At 41.1% G+C, this 27,837-nt stretch overlaps 1 protein-coding gene across 1 annotated transcript in view; it reads right to left on the reverse strand.

The window, feature by feature from the left end:
* Positions 1–27,837, reverse strand: part of ANKDD1B (ankyrin repeat and death domain containing 1B) — a 51,694-nt gene that overhangs the window by 14,242 nt on the left and 9,615 nt on the right. Inside the window, exons 3-9 of the mRNA XM_074328815.1 lie at positions 27,272–27,370; positions 20,364–20,462; positions 20,153–20,257; positions 12,310–12,408; positions 11,189–11,287; positions 6,520–6,618; positions 1,301–1,399 (exon numbers count right to left, since the gene is read on the reverse strand). Of these exons, the coding sequence (XP_074184916.1) occupies positions 1,301–1,399; positions 6,520–6,618; positions 11,189–11,287; positions 12,310–12,408; positions 20,153–20,257; positions 20,364–20,462; positions 27,272–27,370 (699 nt within the window). The remainder of the gene's footprint in view (positions 1–1,300; positions 1,400–6,519; positions 6,619–11,188; positions 11,288–12,309; positions 12,409–20,152; positions 20,258–20,363; positions 20,463–27,271; positions 27,371–27,837) is intronic.

Genomic DNA, 27,837 nt, shown 5'->3' on the forward strand with positions numbered 1-27,837 from the left:
GTGGAACAGATGATATTAATAAACATCAGTTATGAGCATCCCACGTATTCTTATAATGCTATTTACTATGCACTCATTTCCCCCAAGAGTTTATAGTACTCTGTTTTAAACACAGTGTTTCATTCGCAATAACCCTAGCAGTTAGGTCTTCTAGTCCCCACTGCACATGAGGCAGAGAGAGGTTAAATAACTTCCACTAGGCATCAGAGCTAGGAAGTGGCAGAGACAGGATTTGAACCCACATCTTCCTGACTTCAAATCAGCACCAGGCTCCTTCCCAGGAAATGGGTAGATTGATGCAAGAGAGATGTACTGAGTTGGCAATGGTCTCACCAGCACATGAGGAAGAGGAGAGGAGGGGCAGGGAGGATGCATGAGTCAGACTATCAGAGGGTGAGCAAGGGATGAGAGATGGGGCTGCAAGGGGCAGTGTGAGGGGAAGGCTTTCTGTGCTGGCCCCTTCTGCTCAGGAAGAGTCTTGTCTCCTGAGGCACTAAGCATGAAAAAAAAGGAAGTCTCTCTGGTCTCAGGGAATGGGGCAGTGTCCTTCCTGCTGGGACCACCAGCCTTGCTGGGCCCTAGCTCCTCCTGAGAAACAGGAAGCATCCTTGGACGGACCAGACAAATCCAGAGCCAATTCCCCGAACGCCATTCTCCAAAACCTACCAGTCATGGTTCAAATCACATCCCTTCTCTCGAGTTAATACAATAAATAGTAATGGATAAGCAAGATCAGAGGAAATAATATTCTCACAGGAGAAAAGAAAATAGAGTAAAAAATAGAGGAATGTTTCCCATCTAATTTCAGCACAGAGAACCTTTGTTAATTCTACCAAAGCCAATTCAAACTTCAGAAAACCTAAATCAGCATAAAGGATTGACTTTCAAAAGAAAAACAAGATTGTTCAGTGAAGGGGAAAAAATTATCATTCTCCTTTCTATTGACAGCTGCTTCATCATTTTCCCAGACTGATAAATTTAATACAAGAATAATAGCATTTCTAGACACATGAGAAAGTTTTATTGCAGCAAATACAAATATTTAAAACACAAAGACTTCATTTTGTTCAGGAACTTCAATGACTTTCTAAAATTCATCCCTCAGATTTTATTTCTCAAGATTAAAACTCGGTCTCCAAAAGAAATCAGCTGGCCTTCCCAGAAAGAATTCCTCCTTTGTGAATATCTCATTCCCCCAGCCCCCACCCCACATATCTGTGTCTGTGAGGAGCATCTCCCAGCACAGCCAGCCAGCCTCCCAGCCCCAGGATCAAAGCCCAAGTTACTGGAATAGACTCACTTTCACTTTCATGTGCAAATCAACGTTCTCACTGAGAAGAAAGCTGACGAGGGACGCGTGGCCATTCTGGGTTGCTATCTGCAAAGCGCTGATATTGAGCTGCAAGAGACAGGAGGAGAGGGCACAGAGGGATTCCCATTAGAATCCAGCATGATTTCTGGTGTTCATCACATGGCAATCAATGAAACAGCAGGAGTATTTAATAAAGAAAATCCCACATATTTCTGATAATTGGGGGGTGGGGTGGGGCGGGGCTCTTTGTTGCTTCTAAGTGTCTCCCACTAAAGAGTCTGAGTTCTAGGTAACACATGTCCCAGGCAAATACGAGTTAAAACCCTGTTTCTTTTCTCCACGAATTAGAAAGACTAGGGCCAAGTCTTCTCTTTATATACCCTGCAAACACCCTCCTTGAGCCAAAATAGCTGACTAGGTATTGCTCCCCGGAAATGCCTCAGCACTCTCCTGCCTCCCTGTTTACTAGCAGCTCCCCCCTTTGCCAGATAAGGCTTCAAAGCTTAGTGTGATTGCAGCTTCCCTCCTGGCCCTTTTCCTCAACTCCTTTAGCACCTCCTCTCTTTCCCGCTGCTACCAGCTGCCTCCTACAGCTCCCTCTGCTCAAGTGTCTTCACTCAGTGCCCATCCTAGATGCCAAACTGCTTTAGGGCAGGGCCTGCTCGTGATTATCCTGTCATCCTCCAAAAGGCCTAGCGTGGTGCCTTGGAATAGTGCAAGGTCAGTGACGTGATTGCTCGATTCATCGTGAGATTGCTACACAGCATTTCAGTTCCTCCAAATAAGGATGCTGTAGGATATTTTAATGTTTTCCTAAAATGGCTCTCTAAGTGTCTCCCATACCACATGCTCTTCTGAAATGGGACCCTGCCACTCCTCCAACAAGCAGTGGAGTTTATGCCTCACCCCCCACCCCTTGACTCTAGGTGGACCCAGTAACTGCTCTGACCAATAGAATATGGCAGAAGTGACAGTGTGCCAGTTCCAGCTGTGGCCCCTACCTCATGGACGCCACACTGTGAGAAAGCCAAGGCACAGGGAGATGCCACATGTTGGTGCTCTGGTCAAGAGCCCCAGCTGACAGGCATGTGAGCGAGCCACTGGAGATGTCCACTGCAGTTAGGGCTTCCAGTGACTGAAGTGCTAGCTGACCACATAAGAGACCCAAAGCAAGAATCTCCCAGCTGGGCCCAGGCAACCCTCAGAGCCATAAAAGATAATAATACATCGTTGTAGGCCACTGCACTTTGGGTTGCTTTGTTATGAAGCAATAGGTAAGTAGAACAGATGCTAACAGGAATGATACACACTCTGACCAACAGGAGTCTACCCTGAGCTGATACTACATGCCCGTATGACCTTGGATAAGTGGTTTCTCATGTATGGAAGCTTTGCCTTACTCTGTAAAAATGGTATCACCACCTGTATTAGTTTTCTATTGCTGCTAATAATAAATTGCTACAGTCTTAGTGGCTTAAACAATACAAATATATTATCATACTGTTCTGGAAGTCAGAAGTCTGATATGGGTCTCACTGGGCCAAAATAAAAGCCTTTCTGAAGGCTTTCAGGAGAATCCATTTCTCTGCCTCTTTTAGGTTACAGAAGCCACCCACAGCCCTTGGCTCATGGTCCCCTTTCTCCATCTTCAAAGCCAGCAACAGTGCATGAGCGCTTCTCACACTGCCTCCCTTTTCTACTAAAGGAGCATTGTGACTACCTTAGGCTTGCCTGGATAATCCAGGGCAATCTCATTTTAAGGTCAGATGATGAGCAACCTTAATTCCATCTGCAACCAACCCAAATTCCCCTTTGCCATGTAACATAACATATTCACAGGTTCCAAGGATTAGAATGTGGACATTTTTGGGGGCCATTGTTCTACCTGCCACTCCATCCTACCTCTTTTTCTCAAACCATAGCAATACCAGGATAATAAATGAATTAATAAATGTGTATGGTTATCATAACTATCATCTTATTCATTCCACACAAAAACTATTAAACACGTATTATGTGCCAGGCACTATGATAGATAATGAGACGATACAACTAGACTGATAAGATCTCTGATATTATATTCTAGTGGCAGAGGACAATCAATTGATTTATAGATTGGTACATTGGTAGATCAGTAAATCTGCCAATTTAGAATACATTTATTAGAGTCCAGATGTTATTAAAGGAATACTGTCAGCTAGTGATGAGTGCTACAATGATACATAAAATAGCATGACTGAATGGCTACTTTCCAGTGAGTGATCAAGAAAGCCTTCTTGCATATGGTGACATTTAGCCTGAGATCAGAGTGGTAAGAAGCGCCCCCAATGGGAAGAGCTAAAGCAGAAACAAGTTTGTGAAGAAGCCAAAGCCAGGAACCCTACAGTAGCAACAGCTGTAAAAGTCTATAGTATTTTACCCATGAGGCACTGCAGGCACAGTGTATAGAGCCTACAGACTTTTTAGAACCAAAGAAATATTTGAAATCTTAAAAATATGTATATTGGTTCCAAGATACCAAAAGAAAACCACAAAATTGAAGTTAATAAATATTTAAACGACATATTCATACTTCATTGATTGTTAAATGTAATATTCATAAAATATTCATTACATTTGTAAACAACTTGTAGGTTAAATTTTTTCACCTTCCTCAAATTCCCAAGTACAAACAGAGGTCTAAGAAATCAGTCAATCATAAATTAGGTGCGTTTATCATATCCAAATAATTGTGAAATCACAAATTAAAAAAAAACTTTAAAAATAATTTACAGTGAAAAAAATGTATTTAACATGGAAGAGGGAGTAAGTAAATATGTTTGATAAGATGTGATGGTAGAAATATGAATTCTTAGGGTCTATAAAAGTCTTCACTAGACCCAGGGCAGTTAGTACAGCCCTGAAGAGAGCCTACTGCCCAAAGTCTGGACAGCCTCTCCATCCAGCACTAATGGAGGAAGTCTCCACCAACAGCTAAATCCATAATCTACTCAAATGACATCCTCAGAAATGACTCAACCCTTTACCAGCCCTCTGGGTTGAGAGTAGGGACACAAGAGTACTCTCCTGGGGACCAAGACTAATCAATGTCAGTAGGTGACGCACTTTCAAGACCAAATACAGTAATCAGCTACAGATGTGAAAGCAAAATGATTCCATCATTTCTCAGCGATAATGTGCATCTATGCTGCCAGCTTCTTGCTTCATGCTGCTTGTTTCCCCGGGGTCCTCCCTGAATTGGATGGAGACAAGCGTGGACCGCCAGTGAGAGCTAAGGCTGCAGATCCAGGAAGTGTGCTCATAAACTCAGGGAAATAACTCCAGATAATGTAAAAGCTGAAAAATCGACCCAGGACAATTTCCAGGCTGCCTAGATGAGACAAATGCCATAAAGATATGGACAACGTGGAGCCTGCAGTCTTAACTGGATGGGGAGACACGGAGCATGTGAAAGACATTACAAAGCAAAACTCCACTGAGGGCCAAATAATTAAGTACAGAAGGGAGGGAGGGCACAGAACAATGGAGTGAGCCCAAAGGAGTGAGCCGAAGAGGATCTTGCTTAACCAGGGAGGCCTTTGCCAAGGACTGAAAGTGGCTGTAGACTGGGGGTAGGGAGGCACGTGTGCCATATCGGGAAACAGCACAGCTCTGCACATTCTGAGTATTTCCTGGGCCCTATTCTTAACTGTGTATTCATTCATTGAATAAATAACCTTGGCACATCAGTGGGAATCGCCTCACACTGTCTTCATTTTCAACACTCTTTCACAATACTGTCCACGTATATACAAATTTTATATGGTGAAAATATATGTACAAACACATATTGTTTTTTCAATTAAGTGTTCTATCATGAACATGTTTAGTACTTACCATGAATTTTTTAATGGCTACATAGTTTTTCAAGAAATAGGTGTACCAAACCTGAAGGTGGATTCAGCCTTCCACTACCATTCATTGCACTTTTAGGTTGTATCTAATTCTTGGTTATTGGAGGTAACATTAACATCTATCTAAATGCATGTTGCTATCCCCCTACCCACTTTAGACTATTCCCTCAACGTAATTTCTCAAACATGGGTAAAGGAAAAGTGACAAATTGCTTTTCAAAAAAGTTAAACAAATGTATACTGCCAGCAGAATACAAGGGTATAAGACATTACCAGTTTGGGAGTTCAGTCTTGATTCTACTGTATAAATTTGTACCTTCTGAAGAGGAATTGTTTATACATTGTACTGATATGGAGAGATCTCCAAGATATACAGGCAATTAAAAAACAAAAATAAGATATATATATATATATATATGTATGTATCTATATATGTATATATATAGATACATATATATATAATGTATATACATACATATATATATATATATATATATATATATATATATATATATATATATACAGTGAGGGTATGTACATGTGTATTTGTTTAATCACATTTGCCATGTGAATGCACGGAAAATTCCTGCAAGATTAAATCAATTATTAATACGTTAGTTCTGGGGAGGTGAAATTGAAATGTCAAATTGGAGTAAGACACTTTTCATCATAGACCCTTGGGTGCTATTAAAATATTTTTATTTTCATTATAATTTAAAATTAGAAAAACAGAAAAAGAAATATGGTTATCTAAAGACACGGCCATTGCAGCAGTTAGAAGCTCAGGCACTGAGCCTGAATCCTTGCACAGCCATTGACTAGCTGTATGATCCTGGATGAGTTCCTGAACTTTTCTAAATTCAAGCTTCCTCATCTAAAAATGAAGATAGGTGTCGAACGATCTTAGCACCAAACTATCTTATACCTGAAGGCACCATCCTGTCTCCTCTGGGTTCCAGACTGACCACTGGGCTTTCACACTAATTTTATGTTCAGTATCTACTATGTACAAGCCAGGCATGAACTAGTTGCTAGGGTGAAAACAAAGCAGAACAAAGAGAAGTAATAACTACCTGCTGAGTTTGCACCATTTGCAATTATTCCTTCCCCAGATAAATAGGAAGAATGGTATTACTTTTGAGGAGACATTAATCGGGGACTATTGGAGGTAAGTCACTAATTCTTGCCCAAAACAAAACAAAATATAAACACTATTTCTACAAAAACCCAGAGAGTGGATCAACGCAGACCAGATTACCCAAAGAGCATTCTGAGTCCCCCGCCCACTGCATGAACAGCGCATGGAGCACATACTTTATTTGGAATGTTGATATCACTTCCTGCTGCCAGTAGCACTTGGCTGCATTCTTCATGACCTCCTGCAACAGCCAGGAAGAATGGTGTTCCTCCATTCTAACACAAGGAAAACAAAGCTAAAATTAATTACGTCTTGGCATGGAATGAAATTACTTGAGAAACACTGTGCTTTCTCTATATCTTTTGTGCATTGCCCTTGATAATGGATAGCATTTATGAATAGCTATGTACCAACTTACATTGCCAAGACCATATGCTTTGGCACAGTTAAATTGTACAACAATCCTTTTAGATCAAGGTTAATGTTATCCCCATTTTACATGTGAAAAAACTAAGCCTCAGCTGAAAAGTGGCAAAGCTAGGGTACCAGTCCAGCTGTTTGGCTCCAAAACCTGCACTCTTAACTACTCTATTATGCTGCCTCTTTGCAGACTTTCCCTCCACCATTCATACTCTTCATCTTTATTAATTTATCTAGCAACCGTTTCTTAGACGCCTACTGTCACACACTACTAGGCACTTGGATTAGAAAGACAAACAAGATACAGACCCTGCCCACAAGAAGGTGACAGCCTGTTAAGAAAGATAATCACAGAACTAAAGAATTACATAGCACAGAGAAACACACAAAAATAGAAGCACATTTGTACCAAGTACAGCTTTAATCCTTAAAACTGATTTAAACGTTGCATGCCTTTGAAAAAAATAATACATGATCTCAGCAATTAAGTTTCCTGAAAACTCATAATGAACACAAGTAGGACAAAGTGAGTTTAGTTTAGGCCAAACATAGTGAGAAAATAAGGACTTGGTCTCACACAATTGCTACTGGGGTATTTTCCCTTCCTCACACAGATTCTTTCCTAAAAATAATTGGGAAGAAATGCAGAATTTCTTCCCCACTCCCTAACATTTCCCCCACTGAATGTTAAGACATTCTTAACAACTGCATTAGAATACATTCAGAAAGTTTTACTTGTAGCAATTTAGATATGAACAATCATGTTCACAGGGATACAAGAGCAGGGAACCAGTGTTCCCATCCCAATGAGATGGAGAAACTGTATCCCAGACTGTTTTACCTGAGTGCCTCAGACAGCCATATGTTGCAAAGGAATTTCTCCTCATAATCTACCTTCTCATTTTTTCCAAGAAAAGAGATGCCAAAAGGCAAACCCCGGTGGAAAAGTACTTGCAAAAAATGTGAAGGAAAGAATTCACATCTTTAACAGATCAAGAGCCTAATAAACATTCATATCTTTGACCTAAAAATCCCACCTCTAAAAATATACCCAAAGGAAATAGTGAGGAATTCAAACAAAGGTTTATATACAAAGAGGTTTGTGATAGCATATAACAAAGAAAAACTGAAATAAACTAAATAAATAAATAATAAACTAAGTGAGTTTGGGGCAGCCACTAACACACACACACACACACACACACACACACACACACACAGAAAAGTGGCAGGAAAACACATCAGATGTGTACAAGACAATCCTGTATATGTGATAGGTTCATGCTCAAACTTTCTTTACTGATGAGTTTTGCTACCAAGAATGTTTGGTAGCAACTGCTCCAGAGCATATTCACATGGGTCACTCCAGCTCCTCTGGCAACAGCTCCCAGCAGGAAACAGAGGCAGCCCAAGGCTGTATGAACATTAGGGCCTTATCCGAAGGTTAATATCACCAGACACTTCGTGCAAATGAAACCTATCATACTCTGTAATTAGAATCTGTTGGATGGTATAAGTTCTCCCGAATATACCCTGACTCGAAAATAGCTAAAAGGTGGATGGAAGCCAAGTGCACACATTCCAGCGGTAAAGTATTAAAACAGAACAGGGCAAGCACGACTAAGACTTTAAATTAAATCCTGTGACTACAGGACTCCATCTCTACATTGCTTTGTGAAGGCCAGTCATGCCTACGATTTACCCTAGGTGATTCATGTTCTTTTTTGGTTTTCTAACACATCATTCCTAACTTTCATTCAAGAAGACCAACTTCCTGGGATCTTTAAGTAAGTTAAACCAATTAAACTTGATCATCATGCCAGATGGTCAAAAAAGAATGAACACACAAAAAAAAATAAATGGCTCTATTTTTGTCCATGATCCTCAACTGAAAGCTTGGATTTCATTCTCTCAGGAACTAGAAGAGAAAAAAAACGAGGGTGATAACAACATATACCACTGATAACCACGACCCCACTTATTGCACCCAGATACCACTTGCTGCACACTTACCACTTGCCAGGCACTAGTCCCTGTACTAAATGTGTGACATGGCCTTTCCATTTAAACCTCAGTGGGGTCTTAGGAGGCTATTTTATGCTGAGGAAATTGAGGCTGAGAGGGGCTAAGTAATGTGCCTGAGATCATTGAGCTAGAAGAGAGATGAAGCCAGGATCAGCCCTGAGCAGTCAGAGCTCTGCTTTTAATCTCTGCATGCCCAGGTCCAGGGATGCATGGGACCAGGCTGATGGGCTTCCCTGGTGCAAAGGGAGTACCTATTTGTCCCAGGCATCACACATGCTCACTTGCATAGCCTTCAGTTTTCATCATATTGCCCACAGTTGCTATTTTTATGACCATATTCCACCACTTCTACTTCCGGGACTTTTATCAAGTCAAGTTGTCCTTTCAATCTTAGTTGTGGATGGCTCAGTTCAGTTCCAGGTCCGGTTGCCGTTGTTAGTTGCAGGGGGCGCAGCCCACCACCCCTTATGGGAGTTGGGGAATCGAACCGGCAACCGTGTGGTTGAGAGCCTACTCACCCATGTGGGAATTGAACTAGCAGCCTTCGGAGTTAGGAGCACGGAGCTCCAACCACCTGAGCCACCGGGCCGGCCCTGCATGTTAACATATCTGAGATCAGGTGCATCTCACCATCTCAGCCAACCAGGCAGCAGACATGGTAGAACTGTCACTCACTGCTGGCGGTGTGCATTAAAGCAGAATAGGTGTTGCTGAATTAGAAGACGATCTTAGAAATGACAGTGGGCACCCTTTGAAGAAATGCTACATCACAAGCACCTTTGAAGGCACAGATGACAATATTTTGTTTGGAAAAGCAAGGACCTCAAGACACTGAATAAGAAAGTGATTTTGAAGAATCACACTCAATTTGTGAAGTATAGGAATACTTAACCAATTTATCTTGCTTATTTGTTCTTTTACATATGTATGAGAAGAAACCTAAGGTAGAAGTCTAAAAAACTCTTTCAATAAGTATAAAATATTCCAAGTAGCAAGAAAGCTTTTTTGTCATAGTTTAACTGGCAGAATTATTCTTTCTTAGTAGTACATTAAACAATGATGTGCCTTACAATCAACGGTGTCTGAAATGACTACTGTATATTACTTCTTATAGCATCTCTCAGGAGAGGTGCCAAGTTTACAATGTATCAGAACATTAAACTATGAAGTCCAAGAGGACTCGACTCATGAGTTTCCAAAGAACCAGCCCAAAACTCGTTGACCCAAAGGTTAAAAAGTGACTACTCAGACCAGATGACTCAGAAACCCGCCTCCACAGCCACAGCCTCTCTAATGAACTCCAGACCCAGTTTCTCTCTCTCTACCGCTCTCCACCTGAATATGCCGTCCTCTCCTGCCCGAGGTACCTCAAAGTGAACCCATAGAAACCCTTCTTACTGACCTTGTCACCTGCTCCTCCCCTGTGCTCCACAGCTCAGGGATGGGTACACCTCCAGCCCAGTAGTCCAAGCCAGAGAGCTGGGGGTCAGAAAGTCTTCCATCTCCTTAATCCCTGGTCACAAGTGCTGTGGCCCCTGCCTCCTCTTTTCACCTCACCCTGTTTACTGCCTGTGAGTATCTCAGTGAGAGACTTTCCATAGCTCTTGCTCTGTCATTTCCACAGTCAGCTGACTGGGACTCCCCACCTCCAACCTCTCCAGGCACCAATCCCCCCTTTAAACCACTGTGACATTTACCTGCCTACACCCAAGATGGATCCCATCCTTCTTTGCTGCTTAAAACCCTTCAAGGTCTCTGCTGCCAACAGGTCAAAGCCAAACCCTCTTCTGGTAAGCACAGCCCTTCACCACCTCCCCACCTTGGCCCACGCAGCACACACACCTTTCCCGGCCTACCTGTTCTCAATTTCTGCCATCCTGAATGTGTCATTCCCAGGACATCATGCTCTTTCATGCCTTGGTTCCGTCGTGTGGGCTTTTCCCTCTGTCTGAAATACTCTGTGCTTCTGGGCCCCTCAAACCTCCTCCTACCCATGCCCACTTAAATGCCAAGACCTAGATAATATATCAGCTCCTCTGTGAAGATGAATTTCTGAAACAGATTCTCCTCCGTGTCCCCACAGAATACTGTACATACATCTAGTATGCATTTAGCCCAATATATTATTTTTGGCATGCCCCTCTTTGCCCTGTAGGCTTCTAGAATAAGAATACATACTCTACCTAGCACAGGGCACATATGAAATATTTTTGGATGAATGGGTGAATAAATAAATGGATTAACAAATGAATTTCTGTGGGTTACTTTTAAGAAAAAAGAAGGACTCGTTTAGCATCACATTCTACACCCTGTGGCACTCACATCTTTGTTTTCCTCCGATTCCTTTCGTGGAAGCCATTCCCCCCACCGTGCCCACCTGTAATGAGCACCTCCACGTACCTCATTGGTCTCATTTATTTCTGGCCACTGGCTTAGCAGCACCCGTACCGCAGGGGTGTGACCATGTTGGGCTGCGAGGTGCAAAGCCGTGTTCCCCTCCTGTAACACAGACACAGTTGCAGCCGGTCCCCTGCACTGAGGAACACGCCCTCCACTGGTCAGGCTGCAAGGGGGCTTCTGGGAGGTTTCACTTGGTTAAAGCTGTGGTCCAAAGTGGGGGCCACATTATCCCCAGTTTTAACTGAAATTTATCATTGTTTTTTTTAAGTTTTAAATGAAACCACACAGCTGTTTGAACCAGCAGGAAAAACCCTCCACACTCTTTGTTCAACCTTTGCTGCTAATTTGTCAGCAAAAAATGGACATTACACCTGAAACTAATATATTATTGTACACCGACTGAAATTGAAAAATAAAAAAATTATTTTAAAAAAATGTGGGACGGGGCAGCCAGTTAGCTCAGTTGGTTAGAGCGTGGTGCTCTTAACAACAAGGTTGCCAGCTCGATCCCCACATGGGCCACTGTGAGCAGTGCCCTCCACAACTAGACTGAAACAACTACTTAACTTGAAGCTGATGGGTCCTGGAAAAACACAAATAAATAAAAGTTTAAAAAAAAAAAGAAGTGGGACAATGAAAGTAATTCCATATAACCTTTGTAAAGGTAAACTGGTGAAAGATTTCTGGGAGGTAGTTTTAGCAATGTGTACCAAAAGATTAAAAAATGTGTGGAACTCTCTGACCCACGATTCTATATCTAGGATTTTCTCCTAAGAAAATAACCAAAGATGTGTATATAGATATGGATGTCCACCCGGGGTTTCCCACCCCAGTCAGGTGGGGCTGAGTCTCTAACAGACCTCAGGAGAAGAAACAAGATGACTGGTGTTGACAGTGGGGAAAAAATCCATGTAGTCCTATTGACTTCAAAACTATTTATGGAGCAAAAACTAGCATTCTGGACAATCTGCTGCAAAAATGGATTTACGTGGATATTCCATGATTCTCTCTGACTGTAGTAACAACTGAACAACTATACTGCTGACCAACATGCCATCACAAAAATACCAACTGTCACTTCCCTTTCTGTTGCTCTTTAAAGAAATAAAAGTCCAACTCACCTTGTCCTTTTCTGAAGTATGCAGATTAAGGAAGATAAGTTTTTCTATCATTTCAACGTGGCCCCTCTCAGCGGCCAAAAGAAATGGTTTTCTTCCTTTCTGAAAATCAATCATAAACCGCCAGCTTTTATTACGTACTTATTGAACAAGCAAGACAGCTGACCAGGCAGGCAGCATTTTGAGGTGGACGAGGAAGCCCAGATGGTACTTCTGGTCATAGCATTCCGGGCCCTTCTTGGGGGAGGGTGATAACAATCTCATTCCAAACCAGATCCAGTTCGGAGCTGTTGCCCCAAACTGTGGGAACTCCGTATTGGCACAGAATCATTTTTATGGGGGAAGAGAAGCACTGTGCAGAAATGGTCCTCTCCAGTGCCTGGGTAGATGCCACTTCACAGCCAGACAACCAGATTTCCTTTCAAATGTAGCAATTTTACCAACTTTCTGTGTTTATTGAATAGTTCTTTTACTAAAGTATTTCCTGGGAAGTTATTATGTGCCAGACCTGTGTCAGGCATCTGCACATCACACACTAAGCCTTGCCTTACTGACTGTCGTGCAGGGTATCATGCGGGGTCTCCTGTCCCGCTCCCCACATAAGAACGCAGGACATGGTGAGGCCAAAAAGGAACACCCATGGAGCCACAGATAGCGGAGTTATACCACTATAGTCTCACTGGCGGCTGGGTTGGAAACACAGGAAGCAGGAGCCACAGAATCTGCTATCCACACTCCGCCACACTCCGTGCTTGCTAGCCCCCATTTGCTGCTAGTGTAGCCACAGCAGTTATAGTGGTGGTCAGTGGCTCACTGGTTACAGCTGATGGCCATCCAATCACAGTTGATGGCCATTTACTACCTGAGAACCTGGAAACTGCACTCCTGGCTCTGTCCCCACACTGATAAAAATGTGTGAAGCAGAAATTTTCCAGGGCTCAATATTTATGCGGCTCATTTAAGCATGACGTTTTATCCACTGCTCCTTTTCAAGACTTGCTTGTTTGCTCATATGTTTATCTCCAATAATCATAAGAATCAACAGGGAAACTCTTAAGAACAGATCTATATGGAATGGCATGGAGAAATTAGGCGTTACCCAGAGAACATAGCTTATGAGGGATATGTAAGCGTGATTTGTTGAGAACAAAAGTTCAAATGTAGAATTTTCTAATTATGGTAATTTCTGCCATTTTTCATACTGCATATGGAGATTGCATTTGCAATAGCCAAAATGCCATCAAGAAAAGTGAAAGACTCATAGAAATTTAAATTTTCTAACTCGAGATATTTGAAAAGAGGAACAGGAAGCTGGGGTGGCAAAATGAAGGCAGAAGTACTTTCTTCAACTCAAGAAAACACAAATTGTTTGGGCGTGTTATTAACTAAAAGCTTCGCAAGATGTTTGAAATGTGAGCAACAAGATACAAGCCTCTTTATAAAAAGTCTCCTGAGTCAGATTTGTCATCTGCTTTCCTGCTAAGGCAGGGTAATCAAAAGATCACGGTCACTGTTAACTTGAGATAACAGCTCATGATTCCCCAATAACTAGAAGAAAAGGGAAAGAAAAATGCTGAAATAATAAATGGCAACAAAACCAAACCAAGTGTCTACAGGGACCAGCCCTACAGGGCTCGGTATTCAGGCAGAGAGGCTGGAGAAACACAGCGGCACCAAAAAAGTCCACCTAATGCTTCACTCCTGAGCCAGGTATGTTGCCGATGAAGCCTACATCCCCTGGCCTACCCTGCAACATGTGAAGGCCTGACCGGTCATCATCCTCCTTAAATTACGAAGGAAGGGCAAAGGGAAGAAACAGATTGCTTGGGGCCTCGGTTTGCTGCTTGCAAGTTAGACACCTCATGGAAGAGCAAAATCTAGTCTTGAGCCTTGAACAGTTCTTTGGAAATGACAAGCCAGAAATTCTTGTGTCTGGCTTAATACAAATATCTGCAAATGATTACAACAGATAAAGGTCTATATAAACAAATCACAAAAAGGGGGAAAACATTTAGTCACACATCCTTATTAGTCATTCACTCATTTATTCAGCAAATATTAAGCACCAATGTATAGGCCAGAGACTGTGCTTAAGCAGAATGGCCAAGATGAAAAATATACTGCCCTGTCCTCAAGAAGCTCAGAGTCCAACTGGGAAGATGTACATATAAGCAAGTACTTATAATGAAATGCAGTGACTGAGAGCTGGTGGGGGTACATAAATCAACATGAGCATGTTTGTGGTTGGGAAGGCAGGTGACAATAAATGGTGGAAGAAGTCCCTTAAAAGTTGCTAATGCACTGGAACAGGAGAAAAAAGCACTGATGCCCTGTGTCCTGGCCACCATCTTTTCCGTTGGAGAACAGCCCCTGTGACCTATTTTTGCGGAGCTGTTAGTTATAGGCTCCTGCCTCTTCCACCACCCACCCCTTGGTCACAGTGTTTGGTTCAGGGATGGAGAATCCTGCGAGATCTTTTTGGCGTATTCTATTTTTACTCTAGAGTTATCAGCTCAGCTGTCAGTAGCCCTCTTTGCCACTGGTAAGGAGATCCACCTAAGAATGAAGCCAGCACAGTGAAAAGCAGAGCTGGAAAATACAAAAAGAGACAAAGAGCTCTGATGACATCCTTTGAGCTCCTCAATTCACACATAACCTAAAATTACTCATGTCTGGAGCTCTTAATTGAATGAATTAATACATTCTTTTTTTTTTTTTTCCTTAAAGTAGTTTGAGTTGAGTTTCTGTCACCTTTCACTATCAGGGATTCACTAAAACAACTGCCCGATCTCACAGAAATACTAGAACGACTTCAAATGTTTAGGTTCAACTAAACATTTCAGACTAACAAAAGTATCACAGGCCACACTTGGCACCAATCTACTCAAACGATGTCAGAATGAACCACCGCTTGTCAGTGTCAGCTGTTCCTCTCCCTACCATGGTCCACACAGCTGTTTAGAAACTGTTGTCTTTGGCTCTCCAGGTGACAGCTATTTACAAGGTGACAAGATCCACTTGGGCAGGTGTGGGAGCCACCCTGGCTTAGAAGCCTGGTATTCCACAAGAACAAATATCTCTTGTAACAACGTCTTGGGCACCGCTTCCAGGTCCCTAAAAGGGACATACTCAGTTAGTCACGAGAGTCACTGCACTTAGAGAAGCCCAAAGTATGCATTTCCTTGCTACTTGTAGTTTTTGTGTAGTTCCTATGAGTCTAGATGCAATTTGCCAATTAGGGGTCATTTTTATCATAAGCAATACTGCTTAGTGACAGTTAATATTGTATCTTCTTGTTTGCAGGGACACAGAGCCAGAAAGTTAACCGTGCCTAACGCTAGCAACACACCCTCAAACTCCTTAGTTAGGAGTTAATAAATTACCTTTACTGCTTAATCTAGATTAAACTGATATTTTTCACAATCATAAACAGAAAGAATTCTAACGAATACATATTTAGCAGTTTGGAGACAAACACTATTAGAAGTGTCAGAGGTCTGTTCAACTTTAAAAATGGCCTTATTCTTTTTCTTTTACCCTTGCTACAAAGCCTCGGGTTCCTGCACATCGAAACAAAGTGACAGAGGATCCACCCACAAAGAAAGCTTAGTCTGATAAGAAATGGGAGGTTGTCACAAATGAAACATCTTTTCTCTCCAAGAAAGCAGTTGTTACTTTAAACTTTCAATGCCCTTTAAAAATGTTAACATCAGCAACAACAAAAAATGAAAGCCAAATTACACACAATAAGGACATTTAAAGTAATCTATATCTTATAAACATACCAAAAGGTAGCATAAAGAAAGATGAAGTGACAATAAAATGAGATATAAGTCTTTTCCCTAGTCTCTAGTACATGTTATTAGGCAAAATAACAACAGGAATTTCAAAAAATATGTTTGCTTTAAATATAGTTTCCTACCATGGTCTCTATCTAGTGCAGTCCCATGGGACTGCCACTCACTTGGAAGGCAAGGAGACAGGGAGATTTTCCAGTCAGAAGACTGCTGCCTGGCATCAGAAGAGTCCCATACTTCGGGCCCCAGACAAATCACAGTGCCTTCCAAGCTCAGGATCCTGATTCCCTTTCCTAATTAGTAAAAGTAAGGAGGGCCCAGAATTCCTGTTCTTCTTTCCTTTATCAATGTATGTGTATTTAACCTAGTATCTTCTAACTCAGTGCATTTAAATTGTTGCATGTGAATAATTCTGAGGGATTGCAATTGTTCATTAGAAATTACTTCCCATTTTTAAGTTTACTGCCAGAGCTTTCAAATTTGACAAGTAACGAAATTCAGCAAAAATTTCATAAATAGCCATTAAATGGGTACCCAAAGTCCAGGCTGACCATCCTTTCCCACAGGGATCCCAGAGATGGTGCCCTGGAGAGCCTCTGAAGGGAGGAGGGTGGGACCCAGCACAAAGGCCCCCAGTGCTCCGTGTGTGTGTCTACACCACACGACATTTCCCCTTACCCTGGGATCAGGAACTCACAGCAGATCCCCAACAAAAGGGGAAAACTGGCAGGTCCCTGAATCAATAGAGATTTGAGAGGGAGAAAGAACATTGCCATGAGGTAAAAAGTGCTGAAAGAGCCATGCATTAAATATGAAGGCATGGAACTGGTATGGGTGGGGTAAGTTCTCCCCACTGGAGCCAATGGGATTGATTAAATCCAAGGCTGTTACATACTGGCCTCAGGTCCATGTAAGAAAATATGTCCTCTCAAACCACTTGTGCTTATTATTTCCAACCCTCCAAAAAAAAGCTGTGCATTTTTATCTCTAGAGACTTCCTGTATAGATTCCTTTACCCTAACAAAAGTTCCCATTCGTCTGCAGCTGAAACCAACCTGACACTGAACTACCAAACTCTTGTAAATATTCAACAAATATGTGGATGGCCTCTGAGGCCATTGATTTCTCTTCCACCCCACCCCCCCCAGTCGGAGTATTTATTTTTGATCACTAGGTGGGAGTTTATATGTAGATTCAAAAATCTCTAGACGACTTTCTTTACCTGTAACTTCTCCTGGCTGCTCTAATCTCTCTCCCCTGGAGAGGCCCCATGATTTCTAGAACTATGGAGTTGCGAGAAACCTCAAACATTTTCCAGTGTCCTTCATCTCTCCATCCCAACCAAGCTCTCCGGGGCCTCATTAAATCCATTTTATTAATAAAGACCTCCTCCCAGTAAGGCTTTCCTTGTTAGCTTTTAGAATTCCCTCCTGGCTAAAGTGAGGATTTTACTAACTCTGGGCCAGTAAACAGGCTCTCAATCACTTTCTGTTGATAAGAAACTAGGCAAGAAGGCCAGTTGTGAAGGTGGGGCAGTCTTTTCTATCAAATGTATTTCATGAGCTCCGCCATACTCTTAAGCAAATAGTAACGAAAAACATCTCCACCGCACGACATTCCCCTTACACTGTAATGGGAATTAATAGCCCCTGAGCTCCTGATCCCAGGTACTACTGGCTTTGACCAACATCCTTGAACCGACTCACAGATCTCAGAAAAAGAGGGGGAAAAAAGAAGAAAAAAAGGGGGGGAAAAGAAAAAAGAAAAAGAGGAGACTGTCTTTTGAATTGATCAATCAGGGTTTCTTACAGGACTGAAATGTACTCAGAGCTCCTTTTCCCTCTAGACGACCCAGTGGACTCATTATTTGCTCATTCCTAATAGGTCTCTGAACCCATCCTAATTTTAAGGCCTTTCAGCTGGACATGTGGCTTTGCACAGTCTGCTGCCAGGGCTTCTCAGCCTATTCCCTCAACAGAAAGTGAGAGGAGGAGGAAGGGGAGGGGACCTGACAAACATAGACCAGCTGAAGAGATGATGGACAAGAAGGCTGCTGGCCAGCAGAAGCTCCAGAAATGGGAAAGGGTCCCCACAAACCTGCTTTGGTTTTTCAGCCCCTTCAGCCTGCCTGATCTTCCCCATACACTGCTGTCTCCCATGAAAGCACCCAGAGCCTGCTGAAAGGGAAGATATTCATGTGTCTTGTATATAACAGGCCCTCAACAAATATGTGCTGAGTTGAACTGAATGGAATTCATTCAGAGGCCACATCCCTACTTAGCATCAATCAAACTGCAATGACTCAACTTCCTTACCCTGACACAAGATGCTATTTGACTATGATTATCAATTTGAGGAAATCAGATAGTACATTTTATCCTATAACAACTGTTATAATAACTACCACTTAGTGAGCACTTACCATGTGCCAGGCTCTTTGCTGAGTACTTTATAATCATTAACTCATTTAAGTATCACAACAGTAGCTGTTCCAATACTGCTACATAAGAATGGCTTAGGGGTGGTGTCTGATTGGAAAGGGGTGATGGAATGGCTTACCATGAAGCTCATTTGCATAGTCATTTTAATATAAAATTGATGTAATATCAACTGTCTATATCAAAGAATGGAACTGTTACTGATAAAAAATTATATGGAGGTCAAGACCTGCCCCCCAATCGTCCCTTGGTGCTACCGTGACATATGTTTTATTACTCCCATTGTACAGATGGAGATACTAAGGCTTTCAGCAGTTGGAGAACTTATTTAAAGCCACATAGGAAATATATGCCCAAACCACAGCCCAAGTCTCTCTGCCTCCAAGTTGTAAATGCATATATATATAGTTGCTTAGTCACACTCAGAGGAAGTAATAGAAATTGACAGACTTTATTTGAAGACATATTTTTTTGTTATTGTTGTTTTTAAGATTGAGGTAAGGAAAAAATATGAAAGTTTTTTTTTAAAAGAGGTAAAATGAAGTGGACTTCTAGAGAGACTTTTATGGAAAATAATGTTCTAGAGGCACAGTGAAAAGGTGGTCCCATTCAAAATAAAAATGCCACCCTATTTTTTAAAAAGCCTCGTACAGAATTGTACACCTGAAATCTATGTAATTTTACTAACAATTGGCACCCCAATAAATAAATAAATAAATAAATAAATAAATAAATAAATAAATAAATAAAGCCTCGAAGGAGATACTGCAGAGAAAAGACAGTCCTAACACATGGGCAATGCCCACTGTCATCTGAGAAGGGAGATAATACAGCGCAGTGACTAGAGTCAGCCAGATCAGAACTCAAATGCTGGCTCTGTCACTTTCGAGTTTTGGGACTTTGGATCAGATACTTAGCCTCTCTGAGCCTCATCTTCCTTACCTTTAAAAATGAGCAAAACATTTCCTTCTTTATAGGATTACTATGAGGATTAACAGGATAATTCATCCATTCAGCAATGATTTATCCATTCAGCCCCCATATGTGCCAGGTCCTAGCCTCTCACTGAAGTAATGTATAAAGTAGCTTTCCTGTGTACCTAGCACATTAATGGATACTCAGTAAGTGGTACCTGTCATTATATATCTCCTTATGAAAATAAAAGGAGTATAGACAAATACGGTAAAATTGCATTATATTCTATGGCTCTTTACTGCACAGCCTTGGGTCAAATACATTCCAAAAAGGTCAGGCATCATAGAGTAAAACGCAGTCACCTATTCTGAATACCAAACAGGGTAGATACTGTCCACACCCCAGCCAGGATGAGGGAGTAGAGAGGGAAGAAGGAACCTGGTGGCTTCCTTACTACTTCCTGCCCCCCCCCATGCAGGTTCCTGCCCCCCCACATGCAGGTTCCAGGACCAGCCCCCACACCCGCACTTCCCGTCTGCTCTATGACCTGCCAGGTCAATGGAGGAGCTGGCTACAGGGCTAGGTTTGTCTGCCAGGTTTGTCTGCGTGGGCTGCTTTGGGAATTCCAGTAGAAGCAGGAAGCAAGAGGAATGTGGTGGGGTGCATGTGAGACCTGTCCTACCACAGCACACACACCTCATCAGGCTGGTCCAGGTCCCTCAGGTGCAGATCTTGAATGAGGTACTCCACGATGCGCACACTATTGCTCTGAGCTGCAAAATGGAGGGCATTCATTCCATCCTGAAGAGAGCCAGGGAAGAGGAGATAATCATACAGTGATCTCAGGACCTCCCCTGCCTGCACTGTGAGGTGACGGCTTATGCCCAGGTGTGACCCACATTCCTACCTGATTCTTGGCTCTTTGGTCTGCTCCAGCTCTAACCAGCATGAGCATGATCTCGAGGCTTCCAGACCAGGCTGCGAGGTGAATTACTGTCAAGCCATGCTTCCCCAAGAAGAGAGAAGAAAAGAATCCATCACTTGGATGAGCCACACACATGATCTCAAGTCACTAAAGCCAACTTAATACTCAACTGTTGAAAATCAAGGAATAGGGAGAGAATGTGATATACAGCAAAGATGATATTTCAATTCCATGGGGAAAATAAATATATTTAATAAATGGTATAGGCACAAGTAACTCTACCTGGAAGAAAATAAAATTAAATCCTAGATCATATCACACACACACAGAAAAACACATAAACAATAAATACATTAGGAGAAACTCTAGACTGTAATGTACAGTGTCCTAATCTAGAAGTTATAAAAGGAAAGACTGATGGTGAACCAAGCGAACAAACAGTATGTTCTTTAAATGTTTCTTAATAAAGATTAAAAGGTTACTTTCTCTAATACTATATGAAGCATGCTTACAAATCAACAAGAAAAAGGCAATTAAACCAAATGAAAAATGGACCAAACAACGTGCTCTCTTAAGGTATTAGTGAAAATGAAACCACTATATTTGAAGCAATCTGTCAATATCGATTAAATTTAAATACAACCAGCAGTCCTACTCCAGGGAATCGATCCCACGAAAGTAAGTTTTAGGAACTAATGTTATATAAATAAGGATATTAATTGTAACCCTTAAAATCTGGGAGCAAGGTAAATGTCCATCGATACAGGAATGCAGAACAAATCAGAGAACAGTCATACCACATCATGCAGCAATTAAAAATCATGAATTAGAGTTATAAAATTGGCTTGGAGAGATTTCCATGAGGTAGCTGTTAAACGTAGAAAATAAGATGCAGATAAAATATAATATAATCCCATTTTAAATAAAATAAGCAGTGACTAAAAACTCATATATATAAAACTATATATATGTATTTATTTATACACACACACACACACACACACACACACACACAGTCAACCCTCCATATCTGCAGGTTCCACATCCATGGATTCAACCAACCATAAATTGAAAATATTCAGAAAAAAGTTACAGAGATGCTGATGTGTACTATATACATAGTTAGGCCTACATAGCCTGTTTAAGTCTATTTATATATTTACACTTCCAATATAAATAAAATGTTTACCAATATCTGCACTTTTTCCCAAGAAACAATGATGTTAATTTAACAACTAGGTGAGGTTCTTCAAGAAATGTACCTTAAATACAGTTCTACCCCTTAATTTAGCCTTCTCTAGTAATACAAAATCCAGTTTCACATATGGTCAAAAAGAGGCCAGAAATATTCAGGATAGAAGATAAACCACATTTTGATAAGAGCTCAAATTTTCCCTAAGAAATCATTCCTAATTTCAAATCCGCCAACAATTAAAGATTTCAATACTAATCATAAAATCCAAATGTCACGAATTGAAGCTGCACACAATTTGAGTCTCTGAAACCATAAATTCTGAGTGGAGTCATCTTTCCTCAGAGGCAAAGAATCACTGCTCACAGATGTCAATTCCCCCACAAGAACCGTCATAAAACTAAGTCTTCTGATATCACACTGACATGTCTGAGACAGTTTACACATATGAGCATGTGTCATGGATTACACGATTACACTCATGGTTGGTACATGATGCTCTGTAAAGTGTAAAATGCCCACTGCCACTGACAACCTGTCCTCATTCCCAGTCTGGTCACATGTGAGAAGGTCAATAACTTCCCCTGGGGAACACCTGCACCTGAGTTTCCCAGCAATAAGAAGCTCTGAGCAGATACTGGTCATTATCCTCTGAGCATCAGCTGCACTCCACCTGGGAGCCTTTGTTCACATCTGGAGGAAGAGCCTCCATTTACGAGTACCTAGTCTGCCTCTTCCCAGGATTTGGGGATGCCCCCACGGGGGACCTGGAGTCCTCAGCGTCTGGGCCATCATGTGGTGCTCAGCATGCAGCGCTCGGAATGGCAGCCATCTGTTCCCACCCAGGTCCTTGCTCTCCCAATAGACTGAAGGCCCCGAAAGCGGGGACTGTATCTCATGCCAGTGCTTCACAACACAAACACCTGGAGATCTTGTTAAATCGCAGATTCTGACTCAAGAGGTCAGGGGTGGGCCCCAGATTCTGCGTTTCTAACAAGGTCCCAGGAAATGCCAGTGCTTCTGCTCCCAGGACCACACTTTGAGTAGCAAGAACTTATATGTAGTTGAATCCCTAGTAGTTGGCATTGAGACTTACCCACAACAGGCACTGAATAAATACTGCTGGTGAAGGAGTGCAATTGTTGGCTTTTTGCAAATAGGTGTTAGAATTTATAAGACAGATCTGCCAAGTCAAATTCAGGGCTCATCACACAGATAAAGAAGCTGCCAGGTCAGACTAAATGTGGCATTGCTTGAATTAAAAAATCATTTTATCAGTTATATACTAATGCCACTCTGAATAATTAAATTAGTTATAGAAATATATAACTTAGTGAGCCTTTCAAGGCAGAGTACAGAGATACATCAGAAATTACTATATTTTTCACCTGACAGCATTTCAGTCTCACAAGGTGAGTTAAAAGAAGCTTCCAAATGGGAAAAGCCTCAAAGAAAACAAATTGGTAAAACATTTTGGGAATAACTGACTTGTACTGTGACAAAAACCAGTAGTATATTTAATATATTAGAAACATGGCAATCCTCATACATGCTATTTAAAAGATGCTACTGGAACCTGGGCAATAGATAATAATTGTTCATTGTACAATTCTTTCCACAATTCTTTCCAGATTTGGGATTTCAGTCCTGATTAAAATGGATTAAGTAACTCCACCCTGCTCTCTTTCTCAAATGAGACTAAAATCTCTGGACAGAATGCATGGAGCAGCTGTTTGAGAACTTTGAAAAGTAAATGGGAGCAGGTAAATTGGGGAAGAAAACCAAAACTCAAAATATAAACAATCAGGGTTTCCTGATTTTTCTGGTTTTTTTTGTTTTTCCTTCCATACCTTCCCACTTGGACCCATGGCAGTGCAAACCACAGAACTGCACCCTGGACACAGACAGAAAGAGCTCCATGAGAGAAACCTTCTCTTTCTGGTCTCAGTAGTGGAAGGGGGACAGGAAAGGTAGGGGAAATTGGCTTCTTGTTTCACTTCTGGCCCTGCCACAAGCAAGCCTCTCTCCCAAAGCTGCAACCCCATGGCCGGAGGGGTGGCAGCAGTGACTGAGCAAGCACGTAAAATTCTGACAGTGGGAATTCTTCTCTCTGACCAGAAAAACGGTGGCCAGAAGAGGGGGTGGAGGTTGGGGAACCCATGTTGTTTTTTCTCCTCTCTTAGCCCTGGAGACGGACCTAATTGTGGGAAGCACACAGCACAGCTGGGAGACGACACCCTTGGCTCTCCAGTCAGAGGAGCAGGAAAAGTGGGAGTGGGGAGCTGGAGAATGAATGTGGGGGAGATGATCTTAGAGACGTGGGAGCTCAGGAAAGTGACCCTTTAAAGTTGTGCATGTACTCCTGGCCTCTGCCTGACCTGTACATGGACCTGACCCTTAATAGCATGACAAAGGCTTGGAGAGCAGATTGCCCAGGTCTCAGACTGGCCCCTGGATGGTGCACATGTGGGACAGGTCCAAACAGCACTGTAAAGGTTTTCATAACTGTAGTGACATTGGTATCAAACGGTGTTGAAGAAATTGGTCATCCATATGCAAGGGGGGAAAAAAGAGAACCTTGAACTATTATTCCTCACAGCTTATACTTCAATTAACTCTAAATGGACAATAAATCTAAATGTAAAACACAAGGCTATAAAAGTTTTGAAGAAAAATATAAGAAAATCTTCATGACCTTAAGTTACGCAAATCATTCTTAGATATAACACCAATATCTAGATTCATTTTTAAAATATAAATAAACTGTACTTCATCAAACTTAAAAACTCTTGGTCTGTGAAAAATACTAAAAAGCTACAGGAGAAAATATTTGCAAATCACATCTGACAAAGGATTTGTATCTAGAATGCATCAATAACTCTCAAACTCAACAAGAAAACCAACAACCCAAATTTTTTAAAAATGTTCAAAAGATCTGAGTAGACACATCACCAAAAAAGATATGCAAGGGTAAAACTCAGGAAATTAATGACTTAGTTACACTTAGTTCAGTCACTTCCTGGCTTGCTATTCAGCTGTCTGTTTTTCCCTTTCACTGCTTGATTCAATGACTCTGCTTGGTTACCTTTCTTAAGACTATACATACCTGTTGATCTAATTAATCAGCAGAGCACTAACCTGGAAAGAACAATTTGCCCAGACACTGGGATCCATGGTTGCAACGCCCTTGCAGCTTTTGCTGATGACACATGATACATTCCAGCCACGGCTGCTGAGTTCAAGATAACATTATGTGAAGCACACCAAGCCACAGGAGGCAATTTCCCAAACCAGGCCCTGGGAGGCAATTTCTCAGCTGTCAGCCCGAAAACGTACATGACCAACTCCCACTTTTCTTTGTTTTCTGCCCCCAACCTACCTGCTGGACTATAAAACCTCTTGATTATCCTCAGTTCGGGGAAGGTGATTTTTTTCCTAGACATCAGTCTGCCATCTTCTCTAGCTGCCGGTATCTAGAATAAAGTTCTCTTTTCTCCTCACCAACCCTTGTCCCTCAAGTTTTTGGGCGCCAGGCTGCAAGCAGCACCAGACCTGAGTCCGGTAACAGATATACAAATAGTAAATAACACAAAAAAAGATGCTCAATATCATTACCCATTAAAAAATGCAAATTAAAACCACTAGAAGATACCAATACAAATCTATTAGGATGGCTAAAATTAAGGGGAAAATGACAATACCAACTGCTGATGAGGATGTAGAACAAATAGAACTCTGCTACATTGCCGGTGGGAATGAAAATGGCTCAGCTGCTCTAAAAAATCATCTGGCAGCTTCTTGTATATAGCATACTATATGACCCAGTAACCTCACTCCTAGGTATTCACACTAGAGAAATGAAAACTTAATGCTTACACAAATACCTGTACATGAGTGTTTACAGGAGCTTTATTTATAATAGTCGAAAACTGGAAACTCTAATGTCCTTGAACTGGTGAATGGATAAATAAACTGTAGTGTAGCCATACATTGGAATACTATCCAGCAATAAGAGGGAGGAATTACTGATACAAACATGGATGAACCTCAGAGGCATTTCGCTGAGTGAAAGAAGCCAGTGTCAAAAGGTTATATACTATGTGATATCATTTATATGGCATTCTCAAAAAGGCAAAATTATAGAGATGGAAAAGAGATCAGTGATTGCCAGGGTTGGGGAAGGTTTGACTATAAAGAGGCAGCATGAGGAAATTTTCTGGGTGATACAACTGTTCAGTATATTGATTGTGCTAATGGTTATATGAATCTATACATGTGTTAAAATTCATAGAACTGTATGTCAAAAAGAAAGGTAATTGTATAGTATGTTAATTTAAAAATTAAAGTAAAATAAAAGGTTATTGTATTAGGGTTTCAATGTCAAAATAAGAACAGATTCTTAGCAATCAGGTCTATTACCAAAGCATCTTTTGCAAGGTAACTAATGTTGCAAAATAACCAAATAATTTCTAGACTTAAACAAAACATCCCTTAAATACCATTACCATAATACAACTTATAACACTCACAAAGTTGGAGTGTTTTTGGTGCCAATCTTTAAAAAGGGGTACTTCTTCATTCTGATTCTGTTACAGATCAATCTATTTGCCCACCAAGATCAGAGTAATAAAATAGACACTAAAATATTTTCACAGAAAATACCAGAGCAATAAAATAAGTTGTACCCACCTGGTAAAATTAAGAGAAATCATTATCTCATCATTATCAAGTCTAGGTCATGTCTATGCTTGCTGACAAATGACCAATTGGTTTGAACGGACTTCATTCATCTTCCAAACACTTACCTAAGCACGTACTAAACCCAAGCCCGGTAAACATAATAGTAAAGAAATGCTGAGCCTTACCCTCCAAAGAGTCAGTTCAGAGAGAAAATAGAATAGCTCTGTGGGAATCTTCTGAACCATTTAACTTTAAGAACTATGGTCCATTGGATTAACTAAAACCCAAGGCTATCGTCTTTTTCTGCAACTGGAGAAAATAAACGTTTTCTCCAGCCCAAGTGGTTTCCTTGTGCCCTGGTAAAGTGTTAAATAAAGTTAGGGAAAGTAGGTGGAAAATCCTTAGGGAGCAGGGGGCTTGATATCTAGACAGACAAATAGGCTGATTTGTGGCTAATGGCATGGTCTCTGGAATCAGTTGAGCCAGGTTCAAATCCTGCCTCTATCCCTTCTTAGACATAATTTTTTGGGCAAGGTATTTAACCTTTCTGTGTCTCATGTTCTTCATCTGTAGATTGGGTATTACTTTTCTTAAAAGTTGAGGGGTCTAAGTATTCAAGTCCTAAGACTGGTGCTTAGTACATATTATGTGTTTAATAAGCCTTATTTATCTATCAGAATGCACAGGGCAGAGTCAAGATTTAATGTCCGTGAGGCCAGTTAGCTTCTGTCTTCTGTGTTCCAAATTATACTCAGGGCAACTGTCTTATTCTTACAGATACATGCTACTGGACATAAGGTCAATATGGGAAAATAAGTAAAAGCCTAAGTCCTATAGGTAATGAGTTAACAATTTAGTCACCAAATACAAAGAGCACATGATATGTATATTCCCTAAAAAGACCTTTCCAAAATGAAACATGCCAATAGAAATATTTTGTGTGTACATGAAGAAAAGATAACTGAAATGACCAGATTTCCCCACACATTGGTTCTGTTCCAAAGGACGATGAGCTTACCTTATCAGCAACGTCCACCCTGGCCTTGTGATTAAGCAAGAAATCCACTGCAGATAAGTGATTTGCCCCCACTGCAAAATGCAGGGCTGTGCGGTTCATCTGAGGAAACATAATTTGTGTTTTCAGTCATCTAACTGTAATTAAGCCTTTTAAAGATTCCTTTCTTGAATGACCGTAATTTTCTATCAGGTGTTTGTATTTTTATTATTTATCTACTCTTTGCTTTTGCCTTTGAAAGTAGTAAGAATTGTGTCCAGCTTAATCTTGCCTCATCTATTATCAGATAATAACAGAGAATTTGGCAATCCCCTGGGAGGATAGGCCTCAAACTGATATCCATTGCATAACCTATCTTTGCTTGTAACAATTTAATGGATTTCAATTACAGAGTGAAAGCTGTGTGTTCCCCCATATGCAATCATTAATCACAGTAAGTGTTTTCTGGCTAGAATATATTGATAATGCACAACAAAAATTTTCCCAGATGTTCAATATATACGGTCTTTCTTCTGTAATTTTTTGGACTTAAATTTTACTGAAACAAACAAAATGTTTCTGAAAGGAAG

This window comes from Rhinolophus sinicus, linkage group LG03 (genome assembly GCF_036562045.2).
Source record: "Rhinolophus sinicus isolate RSC01 linkage group LG03, ASM3656204v1, whole genome shotgun sequence".
Taxonomy (NCBI): Eukaryota; Metazoa; Chordata; class Mammalia; order Chiroptera; family Rhinolophidae; genus Rhinolophus; species Rhinolophus sinicus.